Source organism: Rhinolophus sinicus, linkage group LG02 (assembly GCF_036562045.2).
Source record: "Rhinolophus sinicus isolate RSC01 linkage group LG02, ASM3656204v1, whole genome shotgun sequence".
Lineage (NCBI taxonomy): Eukaryota > Metazoa > Chordata > Mammalia > Chiroptera > Rhinolophidae > Rhinolophus > Rhinolophus sinicus.
This window is the reverse complement of record NC_133752.1, coordinates 149,676,471-149,697,282: the sequence shown is the minus strand read 5'-3', so window position 1 is coordinate 149,697,282 and position 20,812 is coordinate 149,676,471. Positions and strand designations below refer to the sequence as shown.

General features: G+C 34.8%; 1 protein-coding gene across 4 annotated transcripts in view; it reads left to right on the top strand.

Moving 5' to 3' along the window:
- The window catches only part of LARP4 (La ribonucleoprotein 4), a 59,602-nt gene that overhangs the window by 1,331 nt on the left and 37,459 nt on the right, over positions 1-20,812 (top strand). For 3 of the 4 annotated variants that reach the window (XM_019724581.2, XM_074325701.1, XM_019724584.2), the window contains exons 2-4: positions 17,144-17,291; positions 17,909-18,061; positions 20,103-20,178. In XM_019724581.2, the coding sequence (XP_019580140.1) occupies positions 17,144-17,291; positions 17,909-18,061; positions 20,103-20,178 (377 nt within the window). The remainder of the gene's footprint in view (positions 1-17,143; positions 17,292-17,908; positions 18,062-20,102; positions 20,179-20,812) is intronic. The other variant, XM_019724583.2, reaches the window with a different exon arrangement.

Below are 20,812 nucleotides of genomic sequence, written 5' to 3'. Positions count from 1 at the left end.
GGCGTAAAGTAAATACCTGCTCTCACTTTAAAAATCTAATCAGTGTTACTGGTAAATATGAGATATTTAAGTTGGGTTTTAAATTGACACAGCTACCTTAGAGTACGTCCAACATTGATAATAAACATTCATTGTAACCTTCCAAGTAAGTCATAAAAAGATTTAAAATTACTGAGCCCTTCTGTTGACCGATTGTATCCTCACTGTTGTTTTCCTTTAGGCAGAAATAAGAAATCAGATATGATTTTAAGCAGTGCCAGTTTGTGTTAGGAATGTTATGCCGTGCAAATGCTGCAGGTTTTAAGAGTGTATGTTTTGCAGGGCAAAAGAAAGCCTGCGAAATTGTATTTATATCGACATGAATTCCAAAATAAACTTTTGAGTTCCAAATTGATTCCTTTGGCTTTGTTAAAATGTGGACTTTAATAGTAGCTTCATTTATTGAGTGTTTAAGATCTCGTTTCTAAAACAATGCAATGTCTTACAGGTGAGAAAACTGAAGTGGAGAGGTTAAGTAACTTAGTAAAAAAGTAAAGTAGTGGAATTGAGATTTAGATACAGGTCATTCTATATGCCAAATCATGGCTCTCACTAAACTGTTACATAAAATCAATGTTTCCATGAAGCACTTTTTTTTGTGAATCAGTAAGTGGTTTAAAATTTTTCTTATAATGAGTTTTATAAAGAATTAACAATGTCACTAAATACTTGGGACTGAATGTATATTAAAATCAGTAAAAAAAAAAATCCCACTGGTTATTGGCATTTTGTTAACTAATATTTGATCTTTATAACCTCATGGTATAGGAATTATTTTTAAACGAGTGGACCCAAGCTCAGAAGTTTGATGTCTAAGGTCATTCAGGTGTGAATAATGTGAGGACTAAAGTCTGAAGTCTGGCTTCTAGAACATAAGTCTCTGGCTCCAAAATTTATTTTTTGCACTTCTCTAAACTAGGGGTTCTTACTCTGGGACTAGATAGAATTGAGGAAGTCCATGAACTTGGTTGAGGAAAAAAAAGTTGCCTGTATATTTTCACTAGCATCTGATTGAAATCTAGAATTGAAAATTCTTGAAATTTCAATGAATGCCACAAGAAATATTTCTATATATAATACAGTTTTTGCAGATAATCTTGAAATATTGTTTACGCTCATTACTCTTAAAAATGTTGTTTAATGTATTAGTAAAGCACATTTGTTACTAAATTTAAAAATATCTTGATGACTGTAATACAATTGGTTTATTTTGTGGTCCTGTGTATTTCATATATTTAAAAACATTATTCTGAGAAGAGATCCATAGGTTAATTGGACTATTAAAGAGGTCCATAGTACAGAGAGAGGTTAAGAACCACTTTACTATAAACCAAATTACTTGTGAATCATCTTTGGTAGGATCCTCTAATCTGGAATCTGAGTCCTCTGCAGTTGTGTTCAGGATCTTTTACTTTGAGTACATTTTTAGGCAGAACCCAGCTTAACTAGGGATAGATAATAGCACTGATAACAGTAATGCTATAATAATAGTGGTATACGCATGTATTGCACTTACTATGTATCAAGTCTGTTAAGTGTTTCTGCATGTATGCATGTATATACATCTACTTGAGCCTACTTAGGAGGTTAAGTAGCATTATTTTAGAGATAAAGAAACTAAGGCACAGAGAATTTTAAAAACTTGCCCAATATTAAAAGCTAGTGAATGTTTAAGCTGGGATTAGAACTCTATAAATTACTTAGCTATACTGCACTAGAAATCGGCAGGCAGACAAGGAATCCTATTTTAAGTAATACTTAGATGTCACTTTTTTTAACTTGGACTTGCAGACATACGGCTATATTGACTTCAGTAGTTTATTGTCTTTTTCTCACCTCTTCTGAAGGAGACACAATGTCTGGCTTTCTGGAAAGAGGTAAAAATGTTTGGATAATTCACAAAATTGTCAAACATGTCCCAACATAATTTCTTTAAAACAAATTCTGTACGTTTGAAACAGCTTTCTTCTTCTGGCTGCTAGTGAGTTATTTAAATCTTTGAACACCAAGGAGACAGTTTGCAATTTTTTCATGTTTTTTATGGTTGCTGACATTTTATTCATTTTTCAGATAATTTTCTCCCCTCTAATATTTTCAGCCAGTTATATCTGCTCCAGTTGTTTGGCTGTGTGTGTGTATGTGTGTGTCTGTGTGTCTGTGTGTCTGCGTGTCTGCGTGTGTTTTAATTGGGTTTCTATCTCTATTTGAGTTTTTCCCTGAAAATGAATACTTATAACCACTTACTTAGGTAGCAGTGACTTTTATGCATCTTAAGATGCTTTAATAACTCATATTCTAGAATTGTACACCTGAAATCTATGTAACTTTACTAACAATTGTCACCCCAGTAAACTTTAATAAAAAAAAAAAAGACTAAGGAAAACAAAACTCATACTTTTTAAAATTGTTTTTAATTATGGTAAAATACTCATAACAAAATTTGTCATCTTAAGTATACGGTTCAGTGGTAATAAGTATGTTTACATGGTTGTGCAGCCATCCCCACCATCCATTTCCAGAACTCTTCATCTTGCAAAACTGAAACTCTGTACACATTAAATAATGCCCCATTGCCCCCTCCTAGATCTTACATAATTTTAAAAAGTAAGTTATCTGACTTCCTAAGTTTTTTGCTTTTTTTAGGTGTTAACATTTTACATTTTAGATTAGCCTTAGTCTGAAAATAGTGGGATATTTGCTTAGATAACAGTAATCATAGATAGAGTGCCTTTCACTTCAAGCACAGAACTCAGTTTTTAATCCCATTAACTTAAATAATCACTTATAAAAAGTTATTGGATATTACTGATTGGAAATTATTTTTTTTAAACAATTGTTAGTAAAGTTACATAGATTTCAGGTGTACAGTTCTGTAATACATTATCTATATCTCAGATTATGTGTTCACCACCCAAAGTCAGTTCTCTTTCCGTCACCATATATTAGAGGAAATGATTTTTTTAAAGTGACTTAGAAAAGAAGAAAGTGTCTAAACAAATTGTGAAATGATTGCCAAGAAGAATTATAAATGAGTATAGCTGAGTGGTTTTTAAGCAATTTGATTTTGGAATATTATTGGAACTTGATGCAGAATTTAAAAATGAATAAAAACATTTTCAAATAAAATGTTTTTAGATATAATGGGCTGAAAGTGAAGTAGAAGTTATTTTTGAAGTGTGAAAAGTGGAATAAAATGCTCAGAAGTGAACATAAAGATATAAAAGTACTCTATTAAAGTACAGTGTGTGAAAAACCAGTAACTAGAAATATGGGTACTCAACTAATATTGTATTGATTTGGGTTTGTTCAGGGGGAAGTGAACCTTAACACTAGACATGAATGTTTCAAATCATAATTTCTTTTGACAGGGTTGGGTTGTGTTTGTGGTGTTTATGTATTTAGCCTTGTAACAGTGTAGATGGGCAAGGGTTTGACAGACACTATCACGGGATCGTCACAGTAACTATTGTGATGTAATTTGTCCAGTATGTAAGTAGTTGCCTTCAAAAATGACTGAAATTTGTGCTTTATATATTAAATATTTTTGGAAATTATCAAAACTACGTGATAGTAGCTCTGGTGATTGCTATAACAATTGAGATAGCACTGATTTAAGAGATGTGTAACTTTTTGAGTTCTAATTCCAGCCTTGTTACTAATTTGCTCTCATTCTAGGTAAGCCAAACAGGGTAATTACCTTATTAAATTTTTTTTTTGAAGTTTAAGAGTATAGTTTCAATTAGACAAATAAAACTTTAAAAATGAGGATAAAGATTGCAGTAATGTTAAAATACAGACTCATTTACATGCAAAAATTAAAGGAATATAAATTATAAAATGCAAATAGGACGTTTATATTTGCTCTTGTGGAAAAAAAAATGTTTTTTCCTAATGTATAAACATAAGTAGATGTAAGAAAAAGGGACTTTTGAATATCACTTACTCATATTTCCTCCCTTGTCTGTTGCCTTGTCAGACCGTTTGAACCAATCTTTGGTTCAGGAAATACTTCAGTATTTATAAATGACGGGCTCTAAACCAAAGACAGAGGAATACTTTACATAAATATGACTAGGGGTAGGGTATGAGCTGTTGGCAAAAAGCCAGATTCCAAGGATGAGGAGTTACGTGTTGTTTGGTTTCTAGATTATTGAGGGAAGAGAAAAGCATTTTCTGTGTCAGGACAGAAACATCGGGAGTAATCAGTGTTTTTGTAGCACATAATTGGCCAGTATTTTATATCACTAGACACCACAAACTACACAACAGGTGTAGTTTGGTCCTAGACCGTCACAGTGCATACCTATTTTCTGGAACAGATGTCTCACTGTTTCATCTTAAAAATGTCCTAGTTTGTATGATAATTTTTAATTTTTCAGAAGAGATCAGAGATTCACTGTGTATTTATTGGCAGTTTTTTTCCATATCGTTAACAAAGCAACACAGTGTACATAAGTTGGTACTACAATATTTGTTGCTGAATTGGCTATGGGAAATGCAAATTTATAGGATTTACAAAAATTTGTAGTTGAGCAAAGTAAGAAAAATAGGATTATCCTAGCCTTTTGAGTTGGGGGGAAGGAAAAAAAAATAAGAGCAGTGGTTGAGTAATAATGATAAGACATTTATACACAAGGTTGTATAAAAGCGTGGTTAAGAACTTGGCCACTTTCTAATTACATATGACCTTGGGCAAGTTGTTTAACCTGTTTCTCAGTTTCCTTATTTGTAAATTGAGGATACTACTAACATATGGGGATAATATTACTATCTACCTCGTATGGTTGCTAAGAGAATTTGCAGTTAATATAAAGCACTTAGAATAGTATCTGATACATAAACACTGTATATGAGCTGCTGCTTTCATATATACTTATGAAAGATAACTCATCTCAGTTTGTGGTCATTTTCATTTGAAAGTAACATAGTTTGCTGATTTGACTATACACACTAGTAATTAAAAGGTGCCCTTTTCTGGAAAGGATTATTTTGTTTTTTAATGTTGATATTAGTGGGGTTTTTTCGTTCATTTTATAGTTAGCCATTTGCTTTATCAGATAACCATTTTGAAGTAAAATGGCTCTGTATTTTGAGGACTAATTAAATTATTTAAATGATAAATATCTACTAATAGGGTTCTTAATCTTTAATAAGGGGGCTCTTGAATCTCATGTAGAACTTTCTAGGGAGAAGTCTTGAGTTTTGATTATATTTTCTTTGCAATCCATGACCCCCTAAGTTAAGCCACTAAAAACAAGAGAGGTCTCAGTTTTGTTTTATTTTTTAAGCAATTGTCAGATGCCATCTACTTGTAGTAATGGGAATTTGGGGATATAAGTAATGGATATATGTCTTGTCTTTGCCTCTGAAACTAGAGGACCAGCAGTAATATCTTTTTTGATGAATAAACTTCAGATTTTCTTCCACAGTGGAGAGTAAGTGAATTCTGATTCTTGACAATTTGGAGAGCTTGGGGGAAATGACCTAGGGTGGTCCAGTTACCTTGCTAGGTATTCAAAGTGGGAGCCCCAGATCAGCAGCAAACTATCTTCCCCCTCCTATTTCTCCCCTGCCCTCCAGTTCAAGCCATTGTTTCTCAGTCTAGTTGTGTAGGACACAGCTCCCTGGCCCATGCTGGTGTTATGAGCTTTGTGCTCCTCCCGGCTGAGGCAGCTGGTCGCCAGTCGGTTGGCCGCTCACAGTAACTCGCTGGTTGCCAGCTGCTCACGATGGCTGCCGGCCACTCACGCTGGCCACTCATGGCAGCGCACGGTAGCCCATGCAGCACACAGCAGCTCACTGCCGGCCACTCATGGCGGGACATGGTAGCCCACGGCAGCTGGCTGCCGGCCACTCATGCTGATGGTAGCCCACTGCAGCATGCAGCAGCTCACTGCCGGCCACTCACGCTGGCTGCCAGCCCCTCACGGCGACACACGGTAGCCCACGGCAGCACACAGCAGCCGGCGGCAGCACACAGCAGCCGGCGGCAGCACATGCCAACCTCCGCTGCTCACTGCAGCCCAGCAGCCCAGCTCCAGGGAGAGCTGTTGTTCACAATCTTAGTTATAGAGGGTACAGCTCACTGGCCCATGTGGGAATCGAACCGGCGACCTCGGTGTTAGGGGCACGGCGCTCCAACCACCTGGGCCACCAGGCAGGCTCAGCAAACTTTCTTTATCCAGGGGTTTGTTAAAATACAAACCCTCTGGCCCTGTATCTGGATGCTGAATTGGAATCTGCATTTTATCAAGATCCCTAGATGATGCTTATGAACAGTAAAGTTTGAGAAATGCTCATATAGCATATGTTAATATGTTAATTCATTCTACAGATTTTATTGTTGGCCTCCTGTATGCTAGTCATTGTTTAAGGACTAAAGAGCAGTGACCATGAACAAGGTCACTGCCATTGGGTAGCTTGCAGATGAAACAATTCAGGTTAGGATAAATGCTTTGTGCTAGAGGGTACATTTTTTTTTTTACATAAACTACCATGAATTTTTTTTTTTTTTAAACTGAAAATTAACTGTACCTTGGCCCTGCAGAGCTGAATTGACTTCTGCCCTGGGGACCCTACATAGTTCTTATCTGGTGGCTGTTTTCTGTATCCATTTCTTCTGGATTATTAGCCACTCTAGGCGGAGCTGGGACCAGGGACCATTTGGCTTGGTGAGGAGATTTGTAATACTCCTTAAATGTATGTAACTAGTTGTTTTAAAACTTTTCTCTAAGGCAACTGTGATATAGTGGCTAAGAGCCACTGTAGCATGTTCTCCAGACTGCCAAAGCTCAAATCCTGGCTCTGTGTTACTAGCCAGATGACCTTCAGACAAAGTAACTTTTTCCTTATCTGCAAAATGTGGATGATAATGGTATTTAACTGAAGTTGTTATGGAGATGAAATAAGTATTTCCTAAATGTTTGTTGTTATCCTCTGTCAGAATGGGTGAAAATTTCCCAGTTTAATTTTCATTTTTACTTTCCATGAAATACTCCTAAGCATCTTTTGTTAGGACCCTGAAGTTTTATACTGGATAAAATGACAGGTGTTTGTTTTGTGTCTGTCTGTCTTTTTTAAGTGCTTGTAATTTAGTGGTCCTCTCAATATTGGAGATATCAAAATTAAACTTGGATGATTGATCTGCCATGAAGCAAATAAGTTTAATCAATTTATACACTTTGTTTCTGTTTTTCAGCATTTTTAGGGCTAAGTAGCATGAGATTTCTGTTTTTGATAGTAAATAGGTAAATAAAACAAATACGGTTATGTATATGATCAAAGAGATGGTTTCACCACATTTATGGTGATTTTCCCCTAATTCTTGGTTCTGACAATTTGAAGGTTTTTTTTGAGAATGTCTAAGTGTTTGCATACTATGTGTGTGTTGGCAGGTAGTTTCAGTAATCACTTGGACAGTTTTCATTCTTTAACAGATATTTTCTGTAGCTTCAAAGGCTTCTAGTTCTGTGGAAGAGATAAAGATTTTCATGGAGTTCTTTATTAAACTTTAGACAAAAGATGAGTCAAACATGGTTATCTAGAGTTTAAATGAAAAAATAAGCCTCTGTTCTAATTAAATTGACAGATTGATTATTGTGTCATTTTAAAGACTATTTGTTATAGAAAAACACATCAACTTTTTTTTGATGGACATTTTTAGTTTTCAGTTTTTCTTTATTGTATATAAAGCCGTTAGGCTAAAATTCACTGTAGTGGGTCAGAGTGAACATTTTTTTAAGTTTTTCATGTCAATATTGACAAATTACTTTCCAAAAGTGTTAATGACAGCTTGTACTGTTGCCCAATTTACTGTATCTCTTTCAGCATCAGACATTCTCATTTATGAAAATTCACTATGTAGATTAAAATGAAATAATTTATTTTGTGATTCTTCAATGACTAGTGTAATTGGACATTTTTCCATGTTTATTAGCTTTTGGGGTACTTTTGCTGTGAATTCTTTTTGCTTGTTTGTGCTTTTCTTATCTGCTGGTAGGTTCTATGAGCTTTCTTCTTGGAAGACAATAGTGTTTTATGTCACTTGCCAAGAGTGATTTTACGAGTTGATATGTCTTTTATTTGGATCTTAAATGTTTCATGATATATTTTCTGATTGTAGTAATAGATGTTAATTGTAGAAAAATACAGAAGAACACAAAAATGAAAATAAAAATGCTGCTGCCCAGAAGTAATCGGTGATAACACTGATTTTTAGTTTCTCCAGTCTTTTCTGTGTTTGTGCATTGTTTCAAAAATCATTTTTGTAATAGGATAGGAATTTGTTTTATTTTCCCCCCAAGTTTCTGTGAACATTTCCATGTCTTCTATAATATTTAAAAACTTTATTTTGAAACAATTGTAGTTTCTCAGGAAGTTGGCTCCCAAAATATACAGGGTGGTCCTATGTACTTTTTACCCATGGACACCTTGCATAACTGTCGTATGATGTAAAGACCAGCAAATTGATATTGGTACAGTCCACAGAACTTTTTCAGATTTCACCAGTTTTATATACACTCTAGTTTTAAGGATATTCTGTAAATGGCTGCACTACAGTTAGTGAAGACCATTTGGGGCTGCTCTAACAGTATCACACTCTGGGTAGCTTATAAACATTAGAAATTGATTTCTGGGAAGTCCAGGATCATGGTGCATGCAGATTTGGTGTTTGGTGAGGACTTTTGGTTCATAGCTGGTACCTTTTCTCTGTTCTCACCTAGTGAAAGGCGCTAGGGAGCTCTAGGGTCTCTCAGAAGGGCAGTAGTGCAATCCGATTTGTGAGTGCTCCACTCCCATACCTTAAGCACCTCCCAATGGGTATTAGCATTTCAACATGAATTTGGGGGACATGCAAACATTCACATTCTAACAGTTGGATGTTTCTAATTTTCCACTATTATAAAATTAGTGTCGTGAACATTCTTATATATTTTTGTGTATCGTTTGAGCAGACTTTCTGACAAGTAGAATTTCTAGACCAAAATACGTATATTTTTAAGGCTTTTGATAAAAATTGCCAACGCTTACAAAAGTTGTGTGAATTACAGTGGTGAACTGATTGCTTTTTATAGTTGTGAAAATGGCTTTAAGTAGTTCAATAGGTAAAAATGATACTTTGTAATTAGCTATTCTTGCTTGTCCTTTGTGCGTTTTCCCCTGCTTGGCAAATAGCTTAGTAATTCATAGTTCTGTTGTTAATAAGTTGGTCTTGGAACCTGCCAGACCTTTTCTGCTTTTGCATACCTATAAATTTATCTGTACGGTGATTTTATGTGTTTGTTAACATAAATGATAAAACAAATTACTTAACTATTTTTCAACTTGATTTTTTTGCTTTTCACTGAGCAACATGCATTGAAACACTTTTCATATGAGTGTATGTTGGCTTTTACTCTTAACTAGGCTAGTGAAAATATAAACATGCCCAGGGGCGCTGCTTGTCTATATGCCATAGACCACACACTTTGATTATTGGCGCTACTAGCAAGGGACACATCATGTTTATGGATAGTGTGCTGCTAAAAATCATCTAGTTAATTATTTTGTTGATTACTAAGTGCTTAATGGAATAATACATCCCATCAATAAAAGGTAACTTTTATCATAATCCCCCAATATTTGGGTATTTATTTATAAATTAAGTATATATGGCGTAATATATTTTGTATGTTCAATATTGGCCTTAATCTCTTTTAGTGAATATTTGTCATATTTGGGGCCTCCCAATTTTGGAGCAGATTTCTACATTTGCAGAAGTGCCATATTATGAGCCAGAGCTGTCTAGCGTACGTACTAATCAAAACTCAAATTCCCAGATTGTCGTGTACTATCTAGGTAGATGAAACATGTTACCTCCGAGCCGCTAGTCACGCACCCACAGATGACTTCTGTTTGAAAATTCACAATGGGAGGAAATAAGGGTTCTAGTCAAGACTTAATTTTGCGGGCAGGAGTGGCAGTAGAGGTGGTCAGTTTGCTGTGGAGTTACTAGTTGCAAGGTTCTCTAATGGAGAAGTGGCTTTGGTACTGGCAATGGTAAAGGTTGGAATGGAATTGAATTTTGGCAGTTAGTTCTTGGTGGTGCCAGGGATAGTGATTTCCTCATCAAGCCATTTCTGCAACATTATTTTGGGTGATGTTATCTTTGCATCTGTTCTTTTTCCCCCCCAGCACTTCTAGTGACAGTGACACTATCCTTTAATATATTACCTTTCTCTTTAATTTAGCCAGAGTGGATTCTGAATACTGACTGATAAAAATCCTTGATAAGATCCTTTTGATACAGTACACATTATTCGCATGTCTGCATAGTGACAAATATAAACGTGACTTGCTTTCTAAAATTGCTCTGTAGAGATTTTTAAATAGTACCTGGTACCTGTCCTAGCAGGGCTACCTGGTGATATTATAAGAAAACTAGTTGGTTTCTTCCTTGAGCTAATTATGATATGAGGTAATTGTGAATTAACATCTGTAAGCTAAGATTTTGATGTGATTATTCAAATGATGCTACTTCAAAGGTACTTCTGACCCCCTGCAAAGTTTGGCATTTTATTATTGGTTTTGATGTTATTGTAAAATTTTTTAGCAGCTCTGAAACCAAAAGCCAAGAAGCACTGTGACATAAGCCTTCCATTTTAAACTCAGATCACATTACAAAAAGGAAATGTGTATCAAGTTTGATGGTCTGGCATGCTAGAAAGGTAATTACAGTTGCTAAACGTTAATTCACTTTTTTTGCGCATATGCCTATAGTATTTTATTCAAATAGACAGTTGAAGATCTACCCTTGCCTGGTTTAATAACTGAAATAGAAGAGGAAGACCTAAAGTCTGTCTTCCTTGAGCCTACCGTGTTTCCCTGGAAATAAGACCTGGCCAGACAATCAGCTCTAATGCGTCTTTTGGAGCAAAATTTAGAAGTCTTCTTATATTAATTTTTGCTCCAAAAGACACATTAGAGCTGATTGTCTGGCCAGGTCTTATTTTCAGGGAAACACGGTAGTTGTAAAGAACACATATTTAAATGAACTATTACAGAAACCAAATGGAGGTTCTATACAAATAGCAAGAGGGAAGGAGGAAGTAGTGACCCAAACAAATGAAGCTAGGTGCATAAGGTGTGTTGAAACTATAAGGAGTTTTGGTAGAGTAGGCATTATGTTTTTTAAAATGGGAAAACGGGGGCCAATAATACCATAATTCTTGGGTAGCAAAATAAAGTTATATTTTTTTCTGTCATACCATAGTTGCCTCTCAATTGTTGAAATTATACTTCAATTTAGCTTTATTAAGACAATATTAGTATTTCTTTTTTTAGATATATTATGAATTAGATATTCTTGAAAACTGTTAGGCACGGCCAGAGGAATGAGTCGCGGGAGACCAAAATTGGTCTATTAGAATTTATTTGGCGTGTTTGAGTGGCGGGAGGTCAGGCTAGAAAAGCCTTAACCTCCCTGAGCATAGAGGGGTATGGAGTTTTATAGGAGGGGTTGAACGAGGCTGTTCCCCCTTCAATGCTTCAGGGGGTTTTCGTTGACAGACAGTTTCAGGGCATGACCAAGCCCTCCAGCTCCACACCTTGGCCCCAGGTCGCTCACAGGCCCCTAGCAGATAAAACAAGACAGCATCAAGACAAGATGGCTTTTAAGATAAGGTTTCTGCTCCTGGCCTAAATATGGCTTAACAAAAACAAAATGTTTGTTAAAATATTTTCAAAACATTTTTAAAGGAGAGCTTTAAGCTGGTAAGGAAGCAAATGAAATCTTCAAAGGAAAAACATCAAAATACTGATCCAGAGAGATAAGCAGGCGATAAACCCAAGGGCTACCCCTGCCCATCTGTTGATCCTTAATGGCGCAGAGCTTTGGTTTTAATGAACAATGCTTAGACACAGAACACAAGGTAAACTTGGTTGGGGGTGGGGGAGGGAAATCTTTCCCAGAGAAAAGGAAACTTGTCACTTTTAGCCTTGGCTCTGGGTTGATGGGGAGAAGTCTTCCCTAATCACAAATCCTTTGTTGCCAGAGTAGGGCAAAATTCACACTACCTGTTGTTCCCCAAAAAACCCATCTTGAAAATTTAAAGTGATACCAGATTGGTAGTCTTCCTACTACGCGGTCATCTACCATAAGGAAAACAGATTCTCTTGTGAAGAGCACAGTTTAAACGTAATGTTTAAAATTCCCACAAATGAAGTTCCAATGAAAATGGGCTTACACTGTAAAATCATAAAGCATGTAAATATTCGTGAGCATGGTTTAGCAGAAACAACCAATCAAAACCCTCAAAGATTGCAGATAATTGGAATTATCAAATATAGACTATAAGAATGCTTAATATGCTTAAAGGAAGGACGATACTGAAAGGATGATTAAGAAACAAAACATTGATTAGATTTGTTTGAGAAAAGAACCAAGAGGAACTTTAGAAAACCAAATATATAAAAAAAGAGAACTTAGAAACTTCCTGGACAAGTTGAACACATCTTAGAAACAGCTGAAGAGAAAATTGATGAACTGAAAGAAAGATCTTAAGATATTGCTGAGAATGTAATTTCTTAGAAAGGCAAAGAAATTGAAAATGGGGAAGAGATTGGTACAAAAAAATATGGAACATAGGATCGAGAAGGTATAAAATATTTTATTGGGGTTCCAGAAGGAAGTAATAGAGCAGTTGATGGAAAGGCAGTATTTTGAGGGATAATGGCTGAGAATATTAAGAATTGATGAAAAATGCATCAGATAAAAGAGTTCAGTGAATTCCAAGTAGGATAAATTAAAAAGAATTTCACACTTAGACTTATGATTATAAGACTGCAAAACACCATTGGCAGAAATTAAGCAACTAGAGATAAAAGAGAGATTAGGAATGACAGACAGCTGGACTGATTTCTGCAAACCAGAGGGTAGTGCGGATGTCTGTTAATGGGCTGAGAGGGAATCTGTGCCTAGCAAGAATTCTGTATACAGCAATGGTAGAGGGTGAAAATAAAGGTATTTTCAGATAAATCACAATTTGAGAGATTACTTAACAAAAAAAATCGATCAGTGATGTTTTGGGGGAAGAAGGAAAATGATTCCAGAAGAAAGGTCTGAAATGCAAGAAAGAATGATGATCATAGGAAATAGTCAACATTTATGTAAATTTAAATAAATAGTGATTGGTATAAAACTAAAATAATACTATAGACACTCAGAGGCACAAAAAGCACAGCATACTTGATTTTAATATAGTAAACACATTTATGCTGTGATTTGAAAAATTCTTAATAGGTGTAATATGCTTTTTTAAGTTTCATATTGTTTTTTATTGGGGAAGGGGAACAGGATTTTATTGGGGAGAAGTGTGTACTTCCAGGACTTTTTTCCAAGTCAAGTTGTCCTTTCAATCTTAGTTGTGGAGGGCGCCGTTCAGCTTCAAGTTGTCCTTTCAGTCTTAGTTGTGGAGGGCGCAGCTCAGCTCCAGGTCCAGTTGCTGTTGCTAGTTGCAGGGGGTGCAGCCCACCATCCCTTGCTGTGCTCGAGGAATTGAACTGGCAACCTTGTGGTTGAGAGCCCACTGGCCCATGTGGGGATCGAACCGGCAGCCTTCGGAGTTAGGAACACGGAGCTCTAACTGCCTGAGCCACCGGGCTGGCCAAGTTTCATATTTTTATGACTAAAACTTGCAGCAGTGTTTTAATAGAATACTTTATTAATGAAATGCTTTACAAGGGAGAGAAGTCTCTGATCTGGTTATTGTAGCAGATATCATGTTCTCTTCTAGCTCGTATCCACATGTTTATGTACTTTTTGTAGTTGTAATAATTTATGAGTTGTGATCATTGTATGGTTAATACTGACTTCATATTTAAACTCTGCGTGTCTTTAGTTGGTTATATTATTTCTCATAGGATAACCTGTAAAAGGGAGATACTAGTACATACAGGTTTTTTTTTTAAGTAGATGAGAAATGTGAAGCATTCAGCATAGTGCCTAGCTCAGAGAACTGCTTAACACATTTGCTTTTGTTATGATGGTTATGGGTTTTTTTTCACTACATTGTGTGAAAGCATTTTCCATTTTGATGTGTTTCATATTTCATCAACCCTAAGATGTACATTGTAACTTCTGAAAATTGGGATACATCTTAAAATATTTGGTGTGTCATAGTTTAATTTTTTTTTTCCGACATGTTAGTACCCTTTAGGTTTTATGAAATGCGGTAATGTATCTTTGTAATTTTTCATGGCTGTGTAGTACTTTACCAGTGAGTGTCATAATTTCCTTTGTCCTCATCTCACTTTGGGTTAATTCCATTTCTTGGCTCTTATATTGTTAATATGTGGGAATGAGTTGCACTATTTTATACAATCTCCAGTAAAGAATGAGTTTGCAAATTTTATGCCAATGTAGGAATTATTTTTAAGTGCTTTGCTAATTTGATAAATGCAAAATGGTATTTTATTTTCATATTTGTATACATATGTATGTATTTTTCCTAGAATTTAATTTTACTAGGCTTATTTTTAGTTTTTTGTTGCAGTTTTATATTCTCTAGTCACCCATCTATCTTTTGTGATTTGCATCTGTTGCTTCAAAGCTAATTTTCTATGACATAATAGTTTACATTTAACTTTTAACTTCACCTTGCAGTTATTTTGATAGAATGCAGTAGTGTTTGTGTAGTGAGGCAGTCGAATCACCTTCTATTCAAAACCAACATGCTTTGTAAAAAAAGATACAAGGTATTTATACTGAGTGTTAATTGCCTTTCAAGTATTAATACAGTTTAGTTCTTAAAATAAGGAATTCTTACCTCAGTTTACAGCTGAGGTACAGCTGTAACTCAGATGACACTCAGATGAGTTAAATTTTCTCACTGTCATACAATTGTTAATGTTAGAGCTGGGCTTTGAATTCAAGTGGGATTCTAGAGCCTCAACCATTATATAATATGTTTAGGTAATAATTATTAACTACCTTGAAATAATTCCCATTTTGCTTTACTAAAGCCACATACTACTCTACATAACAATTCTATAAGTTAGGGGTATTTCTAGTAGGTATATGGTTCCTTCTCTGTATCTTTTTCATACATAGATTTTATTCGTTTATTGAGTTTTTTACTTTTTCATTGTATTCATCAAGATTCAGAAGTTTGATTTTTTTTGAGAGTTGTAGTCTTTATTATTTGCCATTTTCTTGGGTAGGAAAAAAACTGGTATTTTCAGAATTAAGGAAAGTGAGAGAGAGGATAAGTAGGTACATAGATTTTCTTCTATTAAAATACTTAATATCAAATTAAATGCTGTTTACATGGCAGAAGGCTAGGCTATCACAATGTCTTCAGGGTTTTTTTGGCTATCAGTCAGAAATTAAGCTGTACCTAACTTCCCAAATCACATGTAATCGCCTCACTTCTAAAGGCAAAGTGGGGGGAGGGTATGCTATGGTGAAGGCAGAAAGGAGGTGTATTGTCTGTAGAGAATTTTTTTTTTTTTTTAATTTATTGGGGTGACAATTGTTAGTAAAATGTCTGTAGAGAATTTAAAAGCAATAAATTGACTAAAAGGCTATAGTTGTTACTATCCTGTATCTGCCAGTTCTAAACAGTGTCAGCGATAAACTACTGCCACTACCATCACCATTTCAGCATATGTGCTGCTGAAGTAAGCACTACCACCCCATTTCAGGCCCAGCCCTGCTCCCAAAATGTGAATGAACCTTGACATGGAAAAGGACGTTATGTCTGAGCTTTCTCCTTTTTCCCAAATTGGATTTCAGTTGATGAGCAATCAGAAAATATATGGCAAGCTGTAAAGTGTAATTAAACAATGTTTCATTGGTTCATACATTTAAGTCATGTTAGTCATAGTAGTTGCACAGTATGGAAACTCAAGTAAAAAATGATTTATTTAGATTAAAAGGTTATAGAGGAATTTCATAGGACATGATTGCAGGAAGTACAGTTAGGCCTCCCAGAGTCTTCTCCGCAACTCTGGGGACTGCAGTTCTGCCTTCCCAGAGTCCTGCTTTCGTTTGCCATATTTGGGTGTTGGTGATACCTTAAAGGCTGATTTTTTGTTTTTACCCTGTGAGCCAGTGTCAGTTGTAAGAACTCCCTCCATGTACGCAGAATTTATAACTACCTCCTGGTAAGTGGCTCAGTGTGTACCAGTTATTTTTCACGAAAGCTGAATCCCCAGGATTTGCAGGTCATAAGCTTGAATAATTAATTCCTTACCCTTTGCATCCACCTTCTGGTGCCTGCCATCCAGGGGAGAAGCCTATGGCTAAGACGGCAGTTAAAAGTAACTTTCTGGAAAGGGAGTAAACTTTTTGAAGGGTCATTAATGTACTTGGAAGGATCAAGCCCTGCTTGCTTGAATGAGGTGAGAGAAGTATGTTTTTGTATCCTGCTTTCTTCCTCTCTCTCCATCTTTTGAATACTCTTCTCCTTCCCACACTTCATACTGTGAGCCATTTCTACTTTTCACCTCTGTGTCTGTGATTAGATGATATATGCAAAAGGTCACTTTAGACGGTAATACGGTATGTTACATAGTCTTGTTGTGGACATTAAGGATATACTATTTCAGGACAAATGGAAAAGCACATTCTAATGTAAGGCAAACTGATGTTTTTGATTTGGGAAGAAATTTCCAGTGATAGAATCATTCATCCTCACAAATCTCTGTCACAGCTTGGATGGCAATAAAAAGTATATACTTTGGAAAATGACTCTGGATAATTCAAAAATCTGCTCTAGGTACACAAACACACTAATGTCAAAGATGTGTGAAAGTTTGAATAAGTTTTATGACATTTGCAAGCAGGTTGATGTAAAAGCAGTATTTCTACATTAACAGTATTTTATAGAGAAGTTTTTTATTGGTAGGTAGTTAAATTTTATACATTTCAAGTTCATCTACTTAAAAAGACTTATATTTTCAAGTTGAGCTTAAAACAAAATATTATTTAATATTTAATCATTATTAAATTACTTAATATTGAAGGTTTTCTTCACATTTAAGTGATGGAAAAGTCTTGTATCTAAATTTGTACTTTTAGAGCACTGCCTTTTAAAATTTACAAATAGATCCTTTGATTATTTAGCAGGTAACATCTAAAGGAGCTGGTTTAAATCCTAATGCCAAAGTATGGCAAGAAATTCCTCCTGGAAATACTGATGCCACCCCAGTAACTCATGGAACTGAAAACTCTTGGCATGAAACAGCAGCCACATCAGGGTCCCATCCTGAGGGTAAGTCCGAAATATTTTATCAGAACAAATCACATTTTGGTTCAACATGTGGCCAAACCAGTTTATAGAACTTTGGGGTACATCCTTTGATTATTTCATTAAATATATTTATAAGTATTTAATATGTAGTTTGTACACAGTTCTCATATCTAGTATGAATGAATTGTCACTAATTTCAAATCATAGCTGTACTTATATCTTTGGGTCCAGCATTTAACTCATTTATAATGTGGTATTTATAAATTAGTTTTGATCTACCATCATTGGCAATGCTATTTACTCACTCTTTGACCTTTGGCAAATGACTTCACCTTTGTGTCCTTCATATGTAAAACAATACTAATAATAACTTTTGCAATAGGATTTCCTGAGAATTAAATGAATAAAATTCGTTAACCTGTCTGATACATAGCTAGTGCTATATAAGTTTATATTGTTAATCATTTTAGCTTATCCATAATCATCAAAATATATCTCCCTTGGGAAGAGAAATCTTAACTTAAAACCATGTGGACATTTTCCCAACTGGTAGAATTCCTTGAAATCTTGTTACAGAGTTCCTAAAGATAGGATTTGAAGAATTCCTATTTATTTTCACTATGTTTTCTTTCGTACAGGTAATACAGAGCTTTCAGATGATATGTGTAAGGAATATGAAGTAATGTATTCATCTTGTGAAACCACAAGAAATTCTGCAGGCATTGAAGAATCAACTGATGGAATGATTTTAGGGCCAGAAGATCTGAGTTACCAAATATATGACGTTTCTGGTAAACTTTATGGTTTTATTGGTAAAATGAGAATGCAGTGTGCGAGTCTTCTTATCATTGTTCTCATAAACCTATGGCACTGATCATTTTATTTTCTTATTTGGAAAGAAGTTTATGTTAATGAGATGTTAGGTGATTGCTATAAATACTGTTTTTAGATGACCAAACAAAAACATTGTAATTAAAAAAAGAATATTTACTTTAAATAGCCTATTAAAGGAAAGTGTGAAATTAAAGTAAAAGGAAAAAAATAGTCAAAATAGTTAAAAGGGACCTAAATTACAGTCTTCCATAGGGTCCAAGTTTCTTGGTCTATTAGTTGTGATCATTGTAAAGTTCTATCAATTTTCCCATCACTTTTGTCAGTTTGAAATGCATTTATTAATGTGGAATTGTGGGGATTAATTTTAAGGAAAAGGCTGTGTTAAAAACATGGTCCTATTATAATTCAACTTGTGAATCATATTTTTCTTGCATTCATTTAATTGACATGGATTAGTATTTGATTGGATTTAAATGTATGAAATTTAAAAGAAACTAAAAATGGACCATAGACCTTAACTGCTTAACTTTATTTTTCTAATTTCTAAAGGGTCTCTGGAAAATAAATATAATGGGATGGGGAAGTTAGGCATTTCTATCACTGCTTAGTTCTGACTTCTGTGAAGGCATATAAACCTTTAACTTCAATTTCCTTATTTATTATAAATACTTGGACTAGATTTCTAAGGTCTGTTGGCTTGTAATTTGATTTCTGAAGTGGAGTGGGGTGGTATGTCCATATGATAATTTAAGGTGGTAGGTTCTACTCCCTACTTGTGGTCATAATATACCTAACTACTGACTATTGAACACAGTTAGTTTAACTGATGTGGCAACCAGTTGGTGTTTAATAAGTTTGCTATAATGACATTGAGAAGTTAAATGAAGTTATTGCTCATTTAGCTAGCATTTGGGTGGATGAAGTTTATTTAATATATAGAAATAGATGCTTATGTTCATTTTAATGAAGTTAGTTTAATATTTTATATCACTTTGAATCTTGAGTAATAAGATAAGGTAGTGGTAAAATCATGTACAAAATTTATCTTTACATATACATCCTATTGTCTGTGTATTTAAAAGAAATTAATTATTAATGTTATTTAAGAATAGGACAGGTTATATACTTTGCGTCTTAATGTTTTGTGTGAGAATCTAATAAGAGAGTGATGGTTTTCCAGGCTTGAGTCCTGAAAAAAAAGTCTCATGTTCTGGGTTAAATAATAGAAAGCATAGAAGACTATTACAGAGTAGGTCTGATCCTTTAGGATGTTTGAGTGCTTTAAATATTCCCAGGAAGATAATGGTGCTCTAACATTAAGGAATGGAAAGAATATTAAGAGATAGAAGTTTAAAGAATGTGACTAACATCAGATTTGCTACCAATAACATGAATATGTGTGTGTGTGTCACTCTCTATACACACTCATACACATGTATGTTTATACATATATATATCCCAATTTGTTTAACTAGTTACTGTCTTCAAGTTTAGATTACTGTTACTTTTTGTTTTGTTTTGTTTTTTCTTTTGGGCCTCGATCAGAAGGACTTGGGCCTCGATCAGAAGGACTTGGGCCCGCCACGAGCGGCGCCGGGGTAGATTACTGTTACTTTTGTGCCACGAGCGGCGCCGGGGTAGATTACTGTTACTTTTGTTCTTTGAGTTTTCATCAAAGGAATAAATAGTTTTCACATTTTTAAAGTATTTGTGGTAGTATTTTATAATATGCTAGCCAAGTATGTTAGTATAAATGGTGCTTTGTTAATTATTTGATAAAATTGTTTATAAACTTATGTGAAATCTATCTAAAGAATGAAGGACAGGTTGAAAGAAATTTAGACTTTGAGCTATCTAGTCTAAAAATAATTAAATATACAGTTTTGTGATGAGTTTAATTTGTGCATACTTTGAAACTTATTCTCAGTTCAACAATGGGTAATGTTTACCACCTTGGTAATTTGGTAGTAACTTTTTCCTCTTGTTTACTACCACCAGGAGAAAGCAATTCAGCAATTTCTACAGAAGACCTAAAAGAATGTCTGAAGAAACAATTAGAATTCTGTTTTTCACGGTACACTATCATTTTATTTATTTATTTATTTATTTATTTATTTATTTATTGAACAGTATGTTTTTCCAGGACCCATCAGCTCCACGTCAAGTCGTTTTCAATCTAGTTGTGGAGGGCGCAGCTCACTGGCCCATGTTGGAATCGAACCGGTGACCTTCGTGTTATGAGCACTGTGCTCTAACCACTGAGCAAACCGGCCGCCCTCACTATCATTTTTTTAATTGATAGTTCTCCTTTTTTGAATTGTTTGGTTACTAAATGTAAAATACCTGTGAAATAGAGTGGAAGAATGATGGTTTTATTTCCTTCAGTGATGTATTTTTGGTATCATTCTTCAGTATACACGAATGTCTTAACTAGATTTCAGGATGTCCAAGTTGAACTTGCAAAGGATCTATTTTCAGTAGAAAGATAATGAAATTTCTCTTGGAGACTTTTCCTATGAACATATTCAGGTTTAGGATTCTCAAAAAAGTGATTATCTCTTAATTTATATTTTTTCTAGTTGGCTTTTATAACCTTTGATCATAGTTATTTTTAGCAAGGTAGGTGGATAAGCACTGATATTATATTACCAATGTCTTCTATTAAATAAGGAGTTCTTTCAGGCAAACGTTTTAAGATGTCGTATTTA